The sequence below is a fragment of the Rissa tridactyla genome, chromosome 4 (assembly GCF_028500815.1).
Source record: "Rissa tridactyla isolate bRisTri1 chromosome 4, bRisTri1.patW.cur.20221130, whole genome shotgun sequence".
Classification (NCBI taxonomy): Eukaryota; Metazoa; Chordata; class Aves; order Charadriiformes; family Laridae; genus Rissa; species Rissa tridactyla.
In genome coordinates, this window is record NC_071469.1 from 32,229,525 (window position 1) to 32,247,660 (window position 18,136).

The window sequence follows — 18,136 nt, forward strand, 5'->3', positions numbered from 1 at the left end:
AGATTATTTTGATAAAAATGGAAGTACTTACAGTCTAAGTGACTATGTCTGATGCCTTCCACATCTTCAGCATGAATGAAGTGGTAACATCGCTTTCCTACGATATCTACAGGGGTCAGATCCATATAATCACTAATCCTAAAAAGGAAAAAAAATATACAGCCTATAATTCAAGAAGGAAGAGTATACAAGAACTGTCAATTGGCTCAGACTGCTAAAAACTTTTTTCACCACTATAGTAATTTGAATGTAATATCTGTACAAACAAGACACAGCCTTAAAGAAGAAAAAAAAAATGTTTTGTAAAGAAACCTTGAAATAATTTTATCCATTTAAGTAAGTGGAAAGTTAAATTTTAGTGCATATTCTCCCCCTAGCATAACACCAAGACAATATAATTCCATGAAATTGTAAAGCATTAGCAACAATCTAAAATCCTCATTAAAAGACCAAGATGATTCAAGGTTACATAATAAAGTAAAAACATGTTATGTTTATAACAAATGATTAGAGACACATTTCATTTCAACAGATTGGTCTTCTATTGGGTATATTCATAAAAAAGCTCTTCAACCATTTCTTGGCACCAAGTCCAAACTGATATTTCAAGGGATATAATTTAAATGCTGAGACATACAGATGCCTCAGGGTGTTATCTTTTTTAGTCTAATTCATGGGGGAGCTCAGCTTTCACTCTGGGCCCTTTCAACTGGGACTTTGTTGTTTATTGCGCACAGAAACTTTAAAATCTATTCCGCAGACCTTTGTGTGCGCGCGCCTGTGTGTGTGTGTCTGCGTGCTTGTGTCTGTGTGCGTGTGTAAACTTCTGTTATGGAGTGTCAAGATGTCAATTCCTGAAATGCAGTACAGAAAATAACAGAACAATTGGAAAACGCCTTGCTGACACAAGCATTTAAAAGTATGTCTGTTTTCTGGAAACAGAATAATTTTTTAGGGTTTGAAATCTGCTCCAATCATTGGGGTTAAGGCCGCTTTGCAATTGTAAGATATAATTGCCATCCGTTTAAGGGAGTCGTAAGAAACACCAAACATCTTCATACAGCCAGAGAGCTGAAACTGCCGGGGTGTGATCCTGAGGGAGGCCAGTGGGGAGGCTAAGACAGAAACCAAACTGCGTAGGTCTGGGGGGTTCCCAGCAAGCAGACGGGGTGAACACAGACACCGAGGCACTGTGTAGCAGAGCTGCGTTTGCCTGGTTGTGTGAGGCAGCGAGAATGCACAGACCAGAAAGAATGAAGGAGAACAGAAGCATTAGACGGCACTGCAGCAGCACTGGTGCTTTGTCCCAGTTAGAAAAAAAACCAAAGAAACAAACACAAAAAACATCACAGGTAAAGCAGGTGGACTCCTATTTGCTAGTAAAAATTGCAAATCATGTTTAGCACAAAACGCAACAGCCTTCTCCCACTTTCATGACAGAGCATGTTGAAGGATGCGCACACAACAACTGCCCAGTATTTAATAGCACTTAACCAAATGTGGGATACGCATCTGGGGATACCTGCCTAATGTTTAACACAAACCACAGCTGAAAAGCACCGCTCCTACCTTCTCACAGAGGACACAATTCACCAGGATAAAGACAAATCTGGAGCGGTGGCACTGGGACTCCCTATCCCTCCCGCTGAGTTCCTCCACTTTGGTTGCACAGTGAATTATGGGCTGGGAAATAAAGGACCTGGGATCTCTGCCCAGTGATAAGAAAACTCACCAAAAGGAAAGGAATCTGAGATTTAAAGATTCCTCTGCCCTGGACTATATATTATCTTTTTATACTAAACTAAGTGCATACACAGTCCCTGGAGCAGGAACCGGAACTCAAGTCTCTCCCCCTCCCATGTCTACGCTCTCCTCACCGGCACACTCTGCTGCCTCTTCTCTGGCCCAAGAACTGTGCGCTTTCTGCTAGGAGGTGGCTCTGCTTCAAGATCAGGAAGAAGAAATCCCACCCTGTCCGGCCTAGTAGAAAGGGGCAATGTCCAGGTAGGTCACTGCCCTGTGGCGTACCCCCGGCTGCATGTGCTACAGTCCATTCTGCTGTATTTTGCTTCTCTGCAGCAGCATGTTTCTGTAAAGTCTTCACAGATAAAAATGAACACAGCAAAGCAACTGTGGAAGCAGATTCCTAATCCCTTAAATTTAATGCTAATATTAAGAAAAAGCTGTTTCAAACAGATGTACGAAGGACGCAAGATTTTTGATGAAAAAAGAGGAAGAAGGAACGGAAAGAATATCCAGATGCAAGTGATGATCATTGTCAAGCAATGACACCAAAACCAGAAGGAAAAGAAATTACACCAAACAGGACACTCATGCTTATATCAAAGGTAGCAAAGATGGAAAACAAATAATACACACGGGCGAAAAAAAGAAATATTATAGTATGTCTTATAATACTAGTTAGGAGAGATCTGTGGTTACCAAGCCCTTTGACAAAATAAAGCAACGGGTTGATGAGTAGCAACTCGGTTCTGCTGAATACACAGACCTGATCCTGTAAAACATAAGCACAGGCTTGTGTTTGAGCAGATCAGTGGTTCCACTGACTTACAGGACTGTTAACATGATTGAAATTTAAAGGTAGGTATATGGTACAGTGCTTTGCTGAATTAGGACCAAATTGTGCACACATTTGCAGGCTTGAAGCAGCTCTCTACACAAGACTGTTTCTGCATATCTGAAGGAGTTATTGGCAACTACTGTCATGGCTAACGGACCAAACCTCTTGCCTTTGGAAAACACGATGTTCACTGGGTTATTTCCTTTTGGGCATGTATTAGCAGATATAGCCATAGCAGTCCATGTTAAACTGGGCTATAGGCTCTCTCCAGGTGGTCTCCAATCACTAACAGTTGACACTGAAAACACACGGACTGATGTTGTACTCTAGCAGCAGTCTCTTCATTTTGCTTTTAGTTATTCATCACTGTCTAAGATGCTTTGTCCTCTGCAGGTGCTTTTCTCACTCCACTGGCTAATAAAGAAATTCTAGACGATTTTAGACTATGTTTAGATGTCAGGAATCCCACATTTGGAAAACAGACATGGATTAACATACCGCATTTTAGGCAACAAAATTTTACATCCCCATTTAACACTCTCAGAACAAAATATTACTTGTTAGAAACAGCCAGTGCAGTACCTAATGGATCTTGTCTCAAAGGGAAGCTAACTGTTGACTAGTTTGTGCACTGAGTCCAGGACTCTGATGCAGATCTCTTGATTCAGAGCAAAGTAACAAGATGCACCCAAAGACTTGAGTAATGTCACTCCTGTTCCCTGCTGTTGCAAGCAGGCAACCACTTGGAAAACTAGGAGTACTATTGATCTCACCCCTGCTGATCCAATGGTCCACTGTGAGCATTCATTTCAGTTAAGTAGCATGGCTTCTGCTCCATACTCCCTGCAGCTGCCAGTAACTCCCCATTGCTCCATAAATAGTGCTCACAGCTTTCCCAGCATGGATCCATTTTTCTCTGTTTTCATCAATGTTGTGCTTGCTTTACTGTGGCACCACAAAGAATTTCCCGTCTGCCCGCAAATGCCAGGAGTCAAGCCCATATATTCAGGATGGGATACTTATCTCCTTCTCTATAGTCCCAGAAGAGAGATCCCAACTTCCCCGACTCAGAAAATGGCCTTGGCAAATGCCCAGATAATTCATCTGACAGCTTCAATCAGCTGTTCAGTTAATTCCCTCCCTCCTTCTGTCCTTTCTATTCCTCCAGCTTCTACAGTCATATTCTGCTTTATACCTGCTATGACATCCAAGTCCTGTCAATCTTACTCCATTTTCCATCAGTGGAAATCCCGCTGCCTCAGTGAGCTAACATTCACCTCCCAGCCCTGGTAAAAGTGTTTGTACTATTTGAAATTCCTTTTATAAACAATTTTTAACACTGATACAGGGGCTTAATATGGAACTATTGCAACATAAAATTCAAATACCATTCTACCCTAGCATATGACATAAAATCCATCAGAAACAATGAAAAGTTGCTTTACAGTGTTGGTTTTACCTTAACGAATGAAAAAAAATCGTAAGCTCAACACTTTCTTGCATAAATCAGTTGGCTTACCATAGTTTACCACTTGTTATCAGCTCTTTCTATGTGATTACCAATCAGTGCTCCATGTCTGATGTATTTTACGTTTTTCAGTGATGCCTTTCTCAGGCATTTGAAAGTTTTATTGCTGCATGAATGTAAAGGAAAGGTTTGAGAAAAATGTTTAATTAAAAAAAACATATACAATTTAGGGCTCATAAAAATGCCAAACTGATGGCAGAGAAAGTATAAATCTTTGTAACACGGCCCACAAATTCGTATCATATTTGACCTGACAGAATAGTTCATTTTTCACATCCATTTGATTCCTGGCTTTTTTATTGAGGTTGCCAATGAAGGTAACAGTAAGTGCAAGTGATTTTGTTGAAAGGAAAGTTGTTAATTAGGAACTGGACAGACACCACCAACTAATTTCACAGAGGCCATTGACGCTGCCATAGTAGCAGCTTTCCATTATTACTTAGGTAGGTCACAGTAAAATCAAAGACTAAAGCAAATGGTTTCTTCTAGATCCTACTGCTAATCCCCAGAGCTCTTTCACCAGCTGTCAGATTATACAGAATCTAGAAATTCATTGGGTGGAGGCACAGGCAAAAACTCAGCCCAAACTTTAATATTGTTACCAGCTTTCTCTGTGACCTTGTGCAAGCCACTTTCTATGGAGCAGTTTTTCCAAGCTTAAAAATGAGAAGAATAGATTTTCTTTGAGATAATGCTTCAGAAGTTTTGATGAAGTGTTCTCTCTAATAGCTAATATTATTATTAATACTATTGTGGCAGTTCAGCAACATGACAGCAAAGATAACCTCATAACTGAAATCCAAGATTATTTTAAATTGTTTAAGGCCCTGATCCAACAAAGCATTTGAGTTTATCTCTTTTTATAAAGTTTATATTGATGTGCTATCCTGATCATAGGTATTCCATTATGATTGAGCAATTATAATTGCTCGTATCTGAGAGCTTCCACTCTTAACTCGTAATACGCCATAGCTGCTCTCACATGAAAAGCTTGCATTAGTCATCTTGTTTGTTCCACTTTTTGATGATAGGTCCCCTTGACAAAATTTTTTTTCTGCATTATCTTCTTTCTTCCTTTCCAACCTTTCCCCCATAGCTCAGACTTCCATCCATACCCAAACTTCTTCATTACTTATATCTTCCTTCTCAGATATCTTCACTCTGCTCTAAATACCCATCCCCTAGATCTTATTTTTATTTTTCAGAGCCCTGAGAGCACCAGTAAGTCTTAATGGTCTTGACCAGCTCCCCTGGGCCTTCCCCCACCCTGCCCACGGCCCAGCACCGACCCCATGTCATCCCCATGGGGCTCCCACCACCCTGCCCACGGCCCACCATCCCATGTCAGCCCCTCGGGGGCCTCAGCCCCTGCCCCTGCAATGCTGGAGCTGGGCTGCTCTCCAGCTCCACAGCCCTGCCCTGCCCGGCCATGGGCCCTGCTGAGATGGGCCAGTCCCCAGGGAGGTGCTCGATGCCCAGGAGTGGGGCTGCCCCGGGGTCCCCCCACTGCCCTGCTCCTGGCTGGGTGGTGGGACAGCCTCTGGCTGCCAGGCCCTGCCCTGACAGACTGCCATGGGGAGCCCCTGAGGCTACCAGCCCCCAGCCTCCACAGAGCAGACAGCTGAATTTAAATCCTATCTTCCACCTTCCTAGATCACTTGTCGCTATCACATTGAACGTACCCCCCCCCAACCAACTCCTCATCACCTGTTCCCATTTCACTGCTGTCTTTCCCAGTATGCCCTTAACCAATTTTATTCTACAGTTTTCCCACCTCTTACTGCAACAGATCCCACCTCTCTAGCCTACTATCTAGGCCATCTGTGCTTCTGTTCCATTAAACACTGAGCACGATGTGCTGTAATCTGCAAATTAGTTCAAAAATGGAAAACTTTAAAACTTCAGACAGGAAGACTTGTGGAGGGGCGGATGGGGGAGCATAAGGACAGCCATACAGGTCAGACCAACGTCTGTCTAGTCCTAAATCTTGCCTCTGAGAGGGATGGTGAGAGATTGTAAAAAGCAGGCAAAGCTTAAAGGAATCTTTCCGGGTCTATCCTCCCCTATTCCGGACAAGATGTCCTGCAAATTGTAGCTTTTAATTTACCTTTATCCCCTCAGAATGTAGTGAAAATGAAGGTGATGACGATGAGAGTGAATTCAATGCTCTCATACAACACCAGGATGACATTGCAGGAGTCGGAAATTTCAAAACTTTTTGCCAAGCCCATGGAACAAAGAATACACACAGCTAAAACAAAGAAAAAAGGAGCTAAATGCTGTACCTATTTTCACAGTAAATGATATTGAGGTCCATATTCACGCGAGTGACAAACATGTGGCAGTCAATCCTGACTTCATTAATTGTAGGAGGTGGCAAAGCATGAGCAACGACAACAAGTCCCATGATTTGGCTGGGTACTGTCCGTCCGTGGGACAGTGACACTCTCAGACGTAACCGGCCTGTTATATGAATCACCTGGAAAATAAAAACAATAAAAGAAACCCCAGTGAATTCTGGATGCAACTGTGACATCAGTTTCTTTTAAAGGATAGCATTTCTATTCCCTACAGACCACTTAACACGACTAAAAATTGTACTAAGTAACTGCCAGTATTAGTGTTAAGCTTATTAATATTGGCTGTCAACATGTCCTATACGTCCTCATGGCAAAAAAGAAGACAAGAATGTAACAGGCAAATGCTTCACATTCATCAAATAAAACCCTCAGAACTCCTATGCTATTGATTTTCGTTGCGGTGGTTGTTACGTAAAGAAAGAAGAAAAAAACAAACTAGGAATTCAACAAAAGAAAAGAGAGAGGGAGATAACACTGAAATAATGAAGGTATAAATTAATAAAAATATTAATTTTATAACATTTGGAGATTGAATATGAGACAGAAATATTGTCAGTTTTGAAACTTTTCCAGAATGGATTTAATTGAATTGCTAGTCACCTACACCATGGAGACACTGCTCTTTGTGGTTGGCAATTTGAGAAGCAACAGCCTAGAAGTGATCAATGAGCTCAGCTGCAGGATGGTCTTCTTGCATCCACAGCAAGCTTTTTAAGAGGTGATAGACACGTAATGCCTTTGCCTAGTACACTATGTACGTATAGAGACCTCTGGGGGCGGGAGGTTTCTTTTCCTATTCACAAGATAATGCCAGAAGATGCCCGGGAGATCCAACCGCACCCCTGGAGAGCAAAAATCTAAGAATGCTAATCCACCACTCCCAGTTTGACTCCTTCTGTGGTAACTAATTTCCTCATTAACTATTGAAGAAATAGCTAAAAGAAATAGGATTAAATTCACAGGAGGGGCAGTAATAGTATATTTTGCTCCTTCTAGCTAGGCTTGCATATACATCTGTTCTGTGGATAAATGAAGGGTTGTTTTTTCGATAGAAGAATATAAATACAGCACCAATGCCAGATATGAAACTGAAAATGGAAAGTGCAGTTCCTGTACTCATGGATAAGAGAGCCATAAGAACCAGGAGTTGCAGGCTCTCCCAGATTTTCACCCTCAGAGTGTGTTACATCAACATGAAGAGAAGGTTTCCAGGAGATGGGGGTCCCTTTCACTGTGATCCCAGACTCACTACCCAGAGGTCAACAGAAATGTTGGCTGGTGCCAAGTGCACTGGAGGCGGTGACAGAGATGGGATGTAGTTATACGTCCACTGATACTCATCTCACAAAGACATCAGCCAAACTTTTTGCTTCTGATCTGAGATTGATTGTTAATAGAAAGTGAGAGAGAAAGAAATCTTTCATTAATAGGACTGCAAACCACAAAGTGCATCCAAATTCAAATCTAATTCATGCCAGCAGATCTGTGATCTGAGCATTGAAGTTTGTTTCTTTTTTTTTAACCTAATCATTAAAATATCTCCTTTTCCACTATTTTACATTTTGACTCCAGCCCGCGTGGTGAATCTGAATGAGGAAAGCGATTAGCTGCTGTGTTTGTCCATTTTGGTTGCAGGTTTCCGACCACCCACATTTGAAGTAATTATTGCCTAAACTCACACTTAATGCACCCTCCAAGAGCAAACTATTCTATGAATATTTGAAAAAGTTCCTACAGGCAAGGATGCAAAAACACCATTTCAAACACACTTTATTTTTTTTTCTCAAGACCTCATTAACTAATGAAGAAATAGCTAAAAGAAATAGGATTAACTTCACAGGAGGGGCAGTAATAGTATATTTTGCTCCTTCTAGCTAGGCGTGCATATACATCTGCTTTTTATCATTATCTGTCTCTTTTTATCATGCAGTTTCAGCTTACTGCGAAAACTCAAATCTGTAAATGTTTGGAAAAATGCTGATGGATAGCTAGTAATAATGTGAAAAATAATCTTATACTGAACGTGCTATGCAAAAGTATTGTTGTTTTGTTGTTTTTTCATACGAGTCCTTATGCTAATATGTTTGAAGTTGGGACTATCACTTGAGGGAATTTTTAAGATGTATCATACTTAAAATCCATTTATCTCTTCCTTGTATTTTTTGAAACCTCCATGTCATTTGCAGCTAAATATCAACATGATTTGTTTTTGAACAAGTCTCTATCCAGTCAGTACCTCACTTTTTTCTGATTCCTCATCTGAAACCCACCTCAGATGTAGTATTCCCCAAGAGACAGTTCCAAACCTGCTAGACCCACCATATATTAACATTGTTGAATTTCAAGAGAGTTTGCTTCCAGATTCAAGTTATTTAGCTTGTTCCTAGCTCTACCATGGATCAAAACATGTTCTAAATCCCCATGTGAATTCAAATTTTAGGGGTCAGCACTCAATTGCATTCGGATTCTGTACACTGGGAAATGTACAGCAAACTGCCCATCAGTTCCAGTGCCTGTGTGCCTCTAACAAAACTGTATTGCCATGCCTGAAATCCCTTTCTATGACAACATTAGTCAAATGCACCAAGTGGGAAATCTAATTGGTAGTAAAAAACAATTCTAGCTGTCATGACCTTGTCTACATTGTGAGTATTGCCACTTTTAACACTGGTTCATTTGAACTGGGATTAGAGGTGATAGGAATTATAGGGTCAATTATCTCCGGTAGCTAAAATTAATCTCTTTATAATTCAATCCCACAGCACTAGTCTATCATATCCTAAAGCAGTATTATGACTTTAATGAAGCTAAATTGCAAGAATAAACTGTTTTATGAAGGACGATACTTGGATCCAAATGTAAATATTTTAAAAAAATTTGCTAGGAATATTCTGAAAATCAAAAGTAATTGCAGCTCTTCCATGCAGTTTTCTTTAGAAATTCTTGCTTCTGAAAAGTATGCAACAGTCCAAATCCATCTTTGAACTATAATTGTCTTCTTCGTAATACTGCTATATGAACAGACTGGCACATTTAGATGTTACAGGAAGAGAAGACAACGATACTGTGTTCTGTCCATTACAAAAACGTGGGTGAATGCTGGACTTCTGATCACAGGGATCATCAGAAACGTTGTTTGTCAAGAGCTGTACAGATTTCCCCAGCATTTCCCCATCCACCTCTTAAATGAAATTTAGCAAGATTCCTTTTTTACGCTAACAGGAGCTGAACTGGGTTAACAGTTCAGAGACTTTTTTTGCTTACAAACTGTTTATTGGCAGGTGTCGTATCTTGCACGATGATTTCATTCCATAGAAGCAGAGGCAAATCTTATGGTCAAAATAAACCTTGTGACCTGATCTACACCAGGATTTGACATAGGTCATTCAAGCTGTATTATTGCCTGTAGCATAAACTAGTTGTATAAGAGTTATACTTGGATAGACAGGTGGGTGAACCAAAAAGCATTGTGTAACAATAAAACTTTTAACGCTGTGAAATGAATATAGCACATACGCTGCTGTAAAGATGTCATGCTGAAGCAAAACAAATCCTATAAAAATCTCCTGTACTGTTTAATTGCTTTGTTAAAAAAACTCTAAATCAACTTTGCTTGATGCTCCAATATTGGAAAAAAAATAAAAATCATTATTTGGCTTTTATTTTTAGCTGATTAGAAAAGGGATTTGCAAAATATTGTAAGTACATGTAAACACAGTTTATGAGTGTGAGCGTGTTAACAAGCCACATTGCCTGGACAAATATATATTTCTTTTCCCTGCCATATGCTCTCTTTAGTCATCTGTTAGCGATAAGCACTTAGATGTGCTCTACTAATGTCTACTCATTATAAACAAGCACATCACAAAGACCTTGATAAAACCTTCCCTCTGTCAATACTTAAGGAAAGGAAAGCCCAGCAATTGAAAAACACATCTGGAACCTGCTTGTCATGCTTTAAAGCTAAATCTCACCTCTGGAGATGGAAATACTTTCTTTGTCGAAAGACATCTTTATATATTACATCCATTTTTTCACATACATGTGATGTCAGAGTAAGGACATGCATTACCAGAGGCTATAAAAACCTGCAAGCATGAAAAATCTGTGAATTTCACCTTTCAGATGTCTCTGTGTTCTTCAAAACTTAAACTTCCATTAGAAAGAAATTTCTAAACTATTTCTTTTGTTCTCTGTGTAAATCACTATGCCAATTTACTATGACACTGAAACCACAGCACTGGCAGAAGTGCTCCCTCCACCTCATTTCTCTTAATGCGATATTAATTTTCAAGCCTTAAAATTATTGCTTAGACCCAAATTTTGAGAAGACACTCATGTATGAAAACACCCTAATTTAGTTTGTGCACCTAGATATTTATTTAGCTGTCTTACAAACAACTCGAACATACATTTATCCCTCTTTACAGAAACAACTGTGATTCACAAGGATAAATACAGCTGTTTTGGTCTCTCAAAGATGTTATCTTCTACTTCCAAAATCAACACCTAAATCTTTAAAACACAATTAATTTGAACTGCTAAAATTGGCTGAAGAAATATCAAACTATAGCCCTGTTCTTACATTTTTCTTTTGAAGAGTTGTGTGCTCCTTCACTCACAGATACATGGACACGCATCTCAAAAACTGCTTGTGAAACTAGCGAGACAAACGTTTTAATACTCTGCAAGGTAAAGGGGTCCTATATGGTTTCCAGTGATTTCTAAGCTAAGGCTGAACATTTGGAAACAGGCTTTCCTCTGGGCTTTTCAAAGAAAACGGAGTCCACTGTCACATCTGGAGTTCACACAGTGATATCCTAAAGGTTCTCCTTTTCTGACATCAAAATATATCTGTGCCTATCAACCTAAACTTCAGTATAGGTTTCTTTATCTACCACAGTTCTCTTCTTTCCTTCCTGTGCTCCGCTGGAGTCACTACAAAATTTCTATTTGCTTATGTTTTCTCATGGTCTGAAACCATTTATTTCTGGGGTTCCACAGCCCTCTCCTCATTGAGACCAAAGTCTGCTCTCCCAGGCTTCAGGAATGCTTTGGGAAAATCTATCACTTATCATTCAGCAGCAGCTGGGATCAAAGAGGTCCAGTGGGGCCTTGTGTTTGCAGTCCCAGTGATACTTGCATATCCCGTTCTCAGACTTACTGCATTTCTATAAACACTGTAGTATTCCTAACAGGAGGTCCCATGGAGCATGACATTTTGGTGTTGAAAAGAAGTGAGCCGCTACAGCTGCAATATGTTGGATCATCCCACAAGTGCAGCAAGTTTGATGTGTCCCACATGCATCCAACTCGCTGTACACACACAGATCAATTCTCCATCATGAGTACAGTTAGCTTAAAACACAGAGGACACACTGAACTTCCAGCTTGAGCCATGTAAAGTAGTTTGCACATACCCAGCAGCCGCACTCGGGGATCGATCACCCCTCAGATAATGAAGTTGTGAAAGGTAAAGTTTGTAGATGCACACCCCCGTTATATCGATGTTAGATTTACTATCTCTTTTCATCTATAAAATAACCATCATATCATCTTTTCCCTTGTTAACATCACCCACCTCCAATTTCCTAAGCATCACTTATCTTTTCTCTTGGGCAGTGTAACAGAATAACATGTCTACTTACACTAATTGTTCTCAACTCTTATTTGATTTGGAATTTTGCTGCTTCAGTTCTAGCCTTGAAAAAGTGCTTGTACGCTGAAAAATCTGTTTGTTTGTTTGTTTTTCTCACTAGAGTAGTCCATCTAATAAAAGATATTGCTTCTACACACAAAACTTGTCCTATTATATGAAGTCCACACCAGAACAAAGGAAACTAGTAGTTAGTGCAGCTGTCAGTGAGTCATTCCGAGCCACGGTGGATTAAAAAAAAAGAGCCGAGGCGGTAATCTGTGACTCCTGCGAAACAGCTTTGTAAGTAAAATGCAGTCAGTCTTAATTCAGTTATGCACTGAATGCCACCTGAACCACTGTTAAAAGAGTTGTGGTCTTGAGCACCGCTTCAAAGAATACGAGTCTGATTTCAAGGAGGGCGAACATTATTCCTAACACATACATAGTTTCAAGGTCAATAGCCTCTTTTCCATCTACAAGTACATTTCAAATCCCCTCAAATACACCTGCAAAAGACAGTCTGAAAATGGAAATGGTATTTACATTTAAACAGCATATTTGGTCTCAGGACGTATTTTATTGTTAAAAAGTCCATACTAGTTTTTGGAGACGCTCTAGGCTTTTCCCATCTTTCCTCTGATATCACTCTCTCCAAATAATAAGATTCAAAAGCTATTTTGCTACTTAAACCAGTCAGAGGCAGAATTTAGGATAATCCTAAGGGGTTTAAAAAAAGTATCCTTATGAGACCTCAAACTCATTGGGTGCTTAAAGACAAGCGTCACGTGAGAAACACCCTGGCTTGGCAGGCTCAGTTCATAGCTCTTGCTCAATCCCTAAAACGACCTGAGTAGAGTATTATTTATTGCATACGAGGAATATTGAGACCAGCAGCAAGCACAATAGCCACAGTCACTTCCATTCAAGTACACCGCAGGGAACAGCTGCTCTTCTGCATAGAAGTTAGTGTTTTGAGCACTCACACAAAAAGCTGCTTGGATAACTAATTCCAGCTCTTCTTCAACCTCAGGATGCACAACCTCTTATCTCCCACTTGCCTCTCACTAGATAATAAACTAGAGGGAAGGGAGTGGGAACAGCTTTCTAACTCTCCAAAAGAGCGAAGACAAAACAGGAATCTGACATTGCCCATGTTACACCTGCCATATGAAGCTCCCTGAGCTAGACGTGGCTAGGTTAGGGTTATCTAAAGAATAGACTACAGCTTCTCTGTGGAAGTCAGGGAAGACCGTTGTATGGTAAACAATTTCTAAAGCTGATGTTTAAAAAAAATATATATTTTTAAGAGTTATCAAATCTTAATAGCCTGGGAAATGAACAGCAGACCAGAGGTTGCTCAAGAATAATTAATAAAAATATATTTGAATTTTTAGATCCTTTAGATTAACATTATTAGACCCTCAATTTATGGCTAATTTTTAATTCTATTACATAACAGCATTTCCATTTTATTATTTGGGGTAATAGATGAGCAGTTCTTGTTTAGCATGGCATAACACAGCGTCCTGCACTGTATATGGACATATATATCTCTTTATCACTGTGATGGCTCTCTCATCAGAATTCTGAGGTTCGGTCTTGCACTGGCATTCGTTGCAGTAGTAGATGTTGCATGATCAAGACGCTCCATTCAAAAGCATATCTGTATTGTAAAAGAAGTTACCGTGGCTTCCTTTCCCGTGTTGTGATTTTTTATTAATTGCAATGGATTAGCATGCTGGTTTTCTCGAAATAAAAGATGTTGCAGACCTGACTCTCCTGAAATCAGCCTCATAGTATAAGCTCAAGAAATATTGTGTTAAGGCATTACACATTATAATTTTTTATTTATTTTGCTTTATATAACTGCAAAGGTTTCTGTTTTCATCATCAGCCTCCACAGTAAGAGCTCCAATCGTTCTACTATTAAATAGTGTCCTTTAAATATATGCAGTGTTAGTAATTCAACATGCCAGGTTTTATTTTAATACCTTTGAACCCTTTTTCTTTTTAAGATGTCTTATTAACTACTCAATCTATCAACACCGCATTATTTTTTCATAATCCAAAACTTACATGCATTTGAAGAAGATCAACATTAAAAAAATGGAAAAAGAAGAAACTAAATGAAATCACCACACTGCAACCTGAAAAAGTAGCCATAAAAATTGGTTTTATAACAGAATACTATTTGAAGTAATTGGCACAAAGACTGTTCTAGTGCAGATTGCTGCAAGAGCGCTCTTGGCAAGAACATCATAAGCACTAGCAAAACTTTAATATGCTCAAGCAGCCAAATACAAACTGACACCAGGAACCCATGTGTGGCAACAAACAGGAAAAAATAAAGTATCTCAATTTATTACAAACCTACATACAAAGGGATCAATTTTTACAATCCGTGGTTTAGCATACAATACAGCTGTCCTCGGAGTGAATATAGAGTAGCTATACATAAGAAATTAGAATTATCAATTCGGGGGAATTTCTCAAGAGTCCTTTTGATATGTAATACAGCAAATATAATGACTAAGAAACCAGACATCAATGCATTAAATAAGATCAGGTTGAGATCTATTTAGAAAAGACAGGTTTAAGCTGGAAAAAGAATCTCTTTGATATGACCTCCAGAGCAGACCATTTGCAGAAGGATTCAAGATGAGCAGATTTACACTTGCATATCTGCTAGTTTCACAGCTGCTTTAAACATAAACTCTAAAATATCTAATATTGAGTTATTGCAGAATTAAGTCTATATAGTAAAAAAGATTAAGAACCTGGGATTTTCTTATACTTCTAGCAAATGTTATAATGGATTTTGTATGTTGAATTCAGAGGAATAAATGCAACAGTAAATTTAAAATCTGGCTAACATAACTAAGTTATTTCTAAATGATCTATTATAGAATGCAGCTACTGCTGGTCTAAACTAGGAATCTGGAATGCCTCAGAATTTTTGGTAGCCTGCATCCCTGATTTATGGCCAATACTTATTTAACCCTGAAACTCAAAAGATAGCTCCACTTTAACAGATTTTCCACTGCAAATCCCTTGGTGTTCAAATGTGTTGCATTTTTTTTCCCTCACAGAATGTTTGAAGTCCCCTTTAAAAATAATGCCTTGAGGATATTTTTTCCTTAATACCATTTAAAGAAAGTTGAAAGCATTTAGCTATTGAAGTGTGCAGGGTTCTAATAAAGGAATTGTCATCCCTGCCCATGAGCAAACTCTCTCGGAGCTCACTATTCCAGAATTCTGGTGCTCCTGCCAGCAGTAAAAATTAAACCTGAAAAAGGACTGTTGTTGCATCAGTTCCAATGCAGTTTATCGAAGTATCGGGGGGTGGTGGGAATTGACTACATAATTTTGCAACAGAAAGGGTGGAAAGGTTTTTAAAAAAAAGTTCGCCTGAATCCTGTATATGCAACCAAATATTGTGGCACTAAAGACAACCAATAATAAACATTCTTCAGATGCAGTGTCTTTATTTCTATCTTTGGAGGGAGAAATAAAGGATTTTTTTCTTTTTTTTCCTACTGTTTTATTTGATGTAGTCCTTAGTAGCCCAACAATTACCTTAGGTGATTCTCTGCACAGTCAGCAAGGACTAGATAAAACAAAATATCTGATATTAATGCATTTTTCCCAGACACAGAGAAAAAAAATGTAGAAAGTGCTGTTGTCTGTAAAGACAGAAACGGATTCCCCAAACTTAGCCTTGATTAAGACAGTAATATTTATGTTCTACTCAAGCTCTCTGCCCGGCGTTGCAACCCGAGAATTTGTTCTAAAGTTAGTCAAGAAAAGTCATATGCACTCTTCCTTATTTTAGGGCTGAATAGGTAGGAAGACCTGAGTTTGTCTCAGTAAAGCAGGGAGGCGGTATGAAAAAGGTTGAGAACTACTATTTGAATTTCATTAATACCAAGGTTCCTCTGTTTGTGCTAATGGTGCCTGGTACAGGCTCTTACACAGAGAAGCAAGCTTTTTGTTTATTTTAATGCTTGCACGGTTTCCTCTAGCATGGCACAATTTCCACTGGCCGTATACAAACACACAAGTGGTACAGAAACATCTTGGACAACAGAATGTGTGAGCTTTCCAGCAGAATACCACAACTGTGACAGGAACTAAGGTGGAGATGGGCAAAAAAGATTAATTTCACATAATTATTAATATGTTTTCATCTTCCTCCTATCAATGACATTTATATGAATCTAAACTACACATTTTCAATTTAGAGGGGGAAACCATATAGCAAAGTATATGAGCTGATTTTATGAAAAATACAACTGCAAATTTCAGAAAAGCTGCTGCAGGTTGATAGTAATGCCTCCACATCCAGATGGCGAAAAGGAATGATCCCAGGATGGGAGTCTTCTGTTACGTCTTCCAACATCTAGTCGCAGTAGTTCTCAGCATTATATTTGAACAGTTTTAAATGGGTCTCACGCGGTCCGGTTAAAGAAAGTATCTGGCATTCAAGCTGCAAGCCCAAGCCCTAAAGTAGCTTTACAGAGACTGTGTCTGTAGGAGAAGGCTAGTGTACACCATGACAGCACTTCTCAAGAAGTGACTGTGTGTCCTTAAGAGGAGCTGAAGCAGGTCAAACTAAAGGCCTGTCTAGATCAGCATCCTCAGTGTGTCACTCAGGCTGACTAAGGGACAGTATCAGAGTAGGCAACCTCATGGCATTTCCCTTGTGTATTCTCCCAGGACTTCCTGAGGTACAGGCACGTTGTTTGGCAAGCCTTTGGCATTCGTAGTGCCCTGTGGCAATGAATTTCACTGTTGAACTCTGGAATCACTAAGTACCTCCTTTTACTTGTTCTGAATTTGCCATTTACTACTTTAATTTTGTTCCCTGCCCTACCTATTGAGAGACTGCAGAAAATTATACCCTATTCACCTTCTCTATACACTGATGTTTTCTACCATGTGCCTCCTTAGTCATCCTTCTTCCATCTTCTTCTGAATCTCCTAGGTATATTTCAGCTGTTCCACAATGTTGATCAATGTTGTCCCTTTTTTGCTGTTCTACAATCTTCGTCTTGGAATATAAAGTGCACAGGTATTCAAGATAAAGGAAAAACATTGATTTATACAGTGGTATAATGTCATTTTCTCTTTCATTTTTAATTTCTTTCCTAATAATTTCTTAGCACTCTGTTTGCTTTCCGACCACTACTAAGGACGAGCTGTTCCTTTCATAAACTGCCCATTACAACTCCAAGGTATCTTCTCTGAGCAGTAACACCTGGTTCAGGGCTCTTCATTGCATATATACAGCCAGGATTCTTTTTTCCTAGGTGTATTACTCTACATTTACCTGAACTGAATTTTATCTGCAATTTTATAGCCCCTTCACACAGAATCATGAAGTTCTTGTGCTACTGTTCACATTAGACATATATTTCTACAGTCCAATAAGCACCATAACTTTCCTTTTCACCTTGGTTTCCACTGAATTTACGAATATGTTAAGAATCAAAGACCCCACGAACAGCAATCTATGTGTAAAAGCAGCAGTGACCACTTAAATTGAGAAAACCGACCACTCTTGTCTTTTGTTTTTATAAATCACTTATCAATGAGAGGATCCTCCCCCTCCACTGGCAGCTCAATTTCTTTCAGACTTTTGTTCAGGGATGGTGCTGGTTTCCATGCTGGAAGTGCACCTACTCTGTATCAAATGGAAATCCCCTTTAGACACGCCTGCTAGTTCCCTGAGTAAGTTTTCCAAAAGTCTTTGACTTTTCCTTGACACGTTGTACTTAACTCAAATGTCTACCAATTCTATTTTTATTTTAGTTTCAGCGGAACTGGTCCAGGTTATGAACTCCCTTGTGCTAAGAAACTAAGCACTGTAAATTAATGTATATGAAAGGAACATGTCTACTAGGAGACGTTCTTCCTGAAACAACTTTCTGCAAAAAATGAGACTTATTTTGCACAGTTCTGTGAAATGCAATGCAATAATACCTATAAATTAATAATTAATAGACATACAAACTGTGTGTTCAGTGGCA

At 39.3% G+C, this 18,136-nt stretch overlaps 1 protein-coding gene across 3 annotated transcripts in view; it reads right to left on the reverse strand.

Annotated features, from left to right (window-relative positions):
- The window catches only part of NPAS3 (neuronal PAS domain protein 3), a 620,607-nt gene that overhangs the window by 28,066 nt on the left and 574,405 nt on the right, over positions 1 to 18,136 (reverse strand). For all 3 annotated transcript variants that reach the window (XM_054200333.1, XM_054200331.1, XM_054200332.1), the window contains 2 exons: positions 6,395 to 6,588; positions 32 to 138 (listed from right to left, as the gene is read on the reverse strand). In XM_054200333.1, the coding sequence (XP_054056308.1) occupies positions 32 to 138; positions 6,395 to 6,588 (301 nt within the window). The remainder of the gene's footprint in view (positions 1 to 31; positions 139 to 6,394; positions 6,589 to 18,136) is intronic.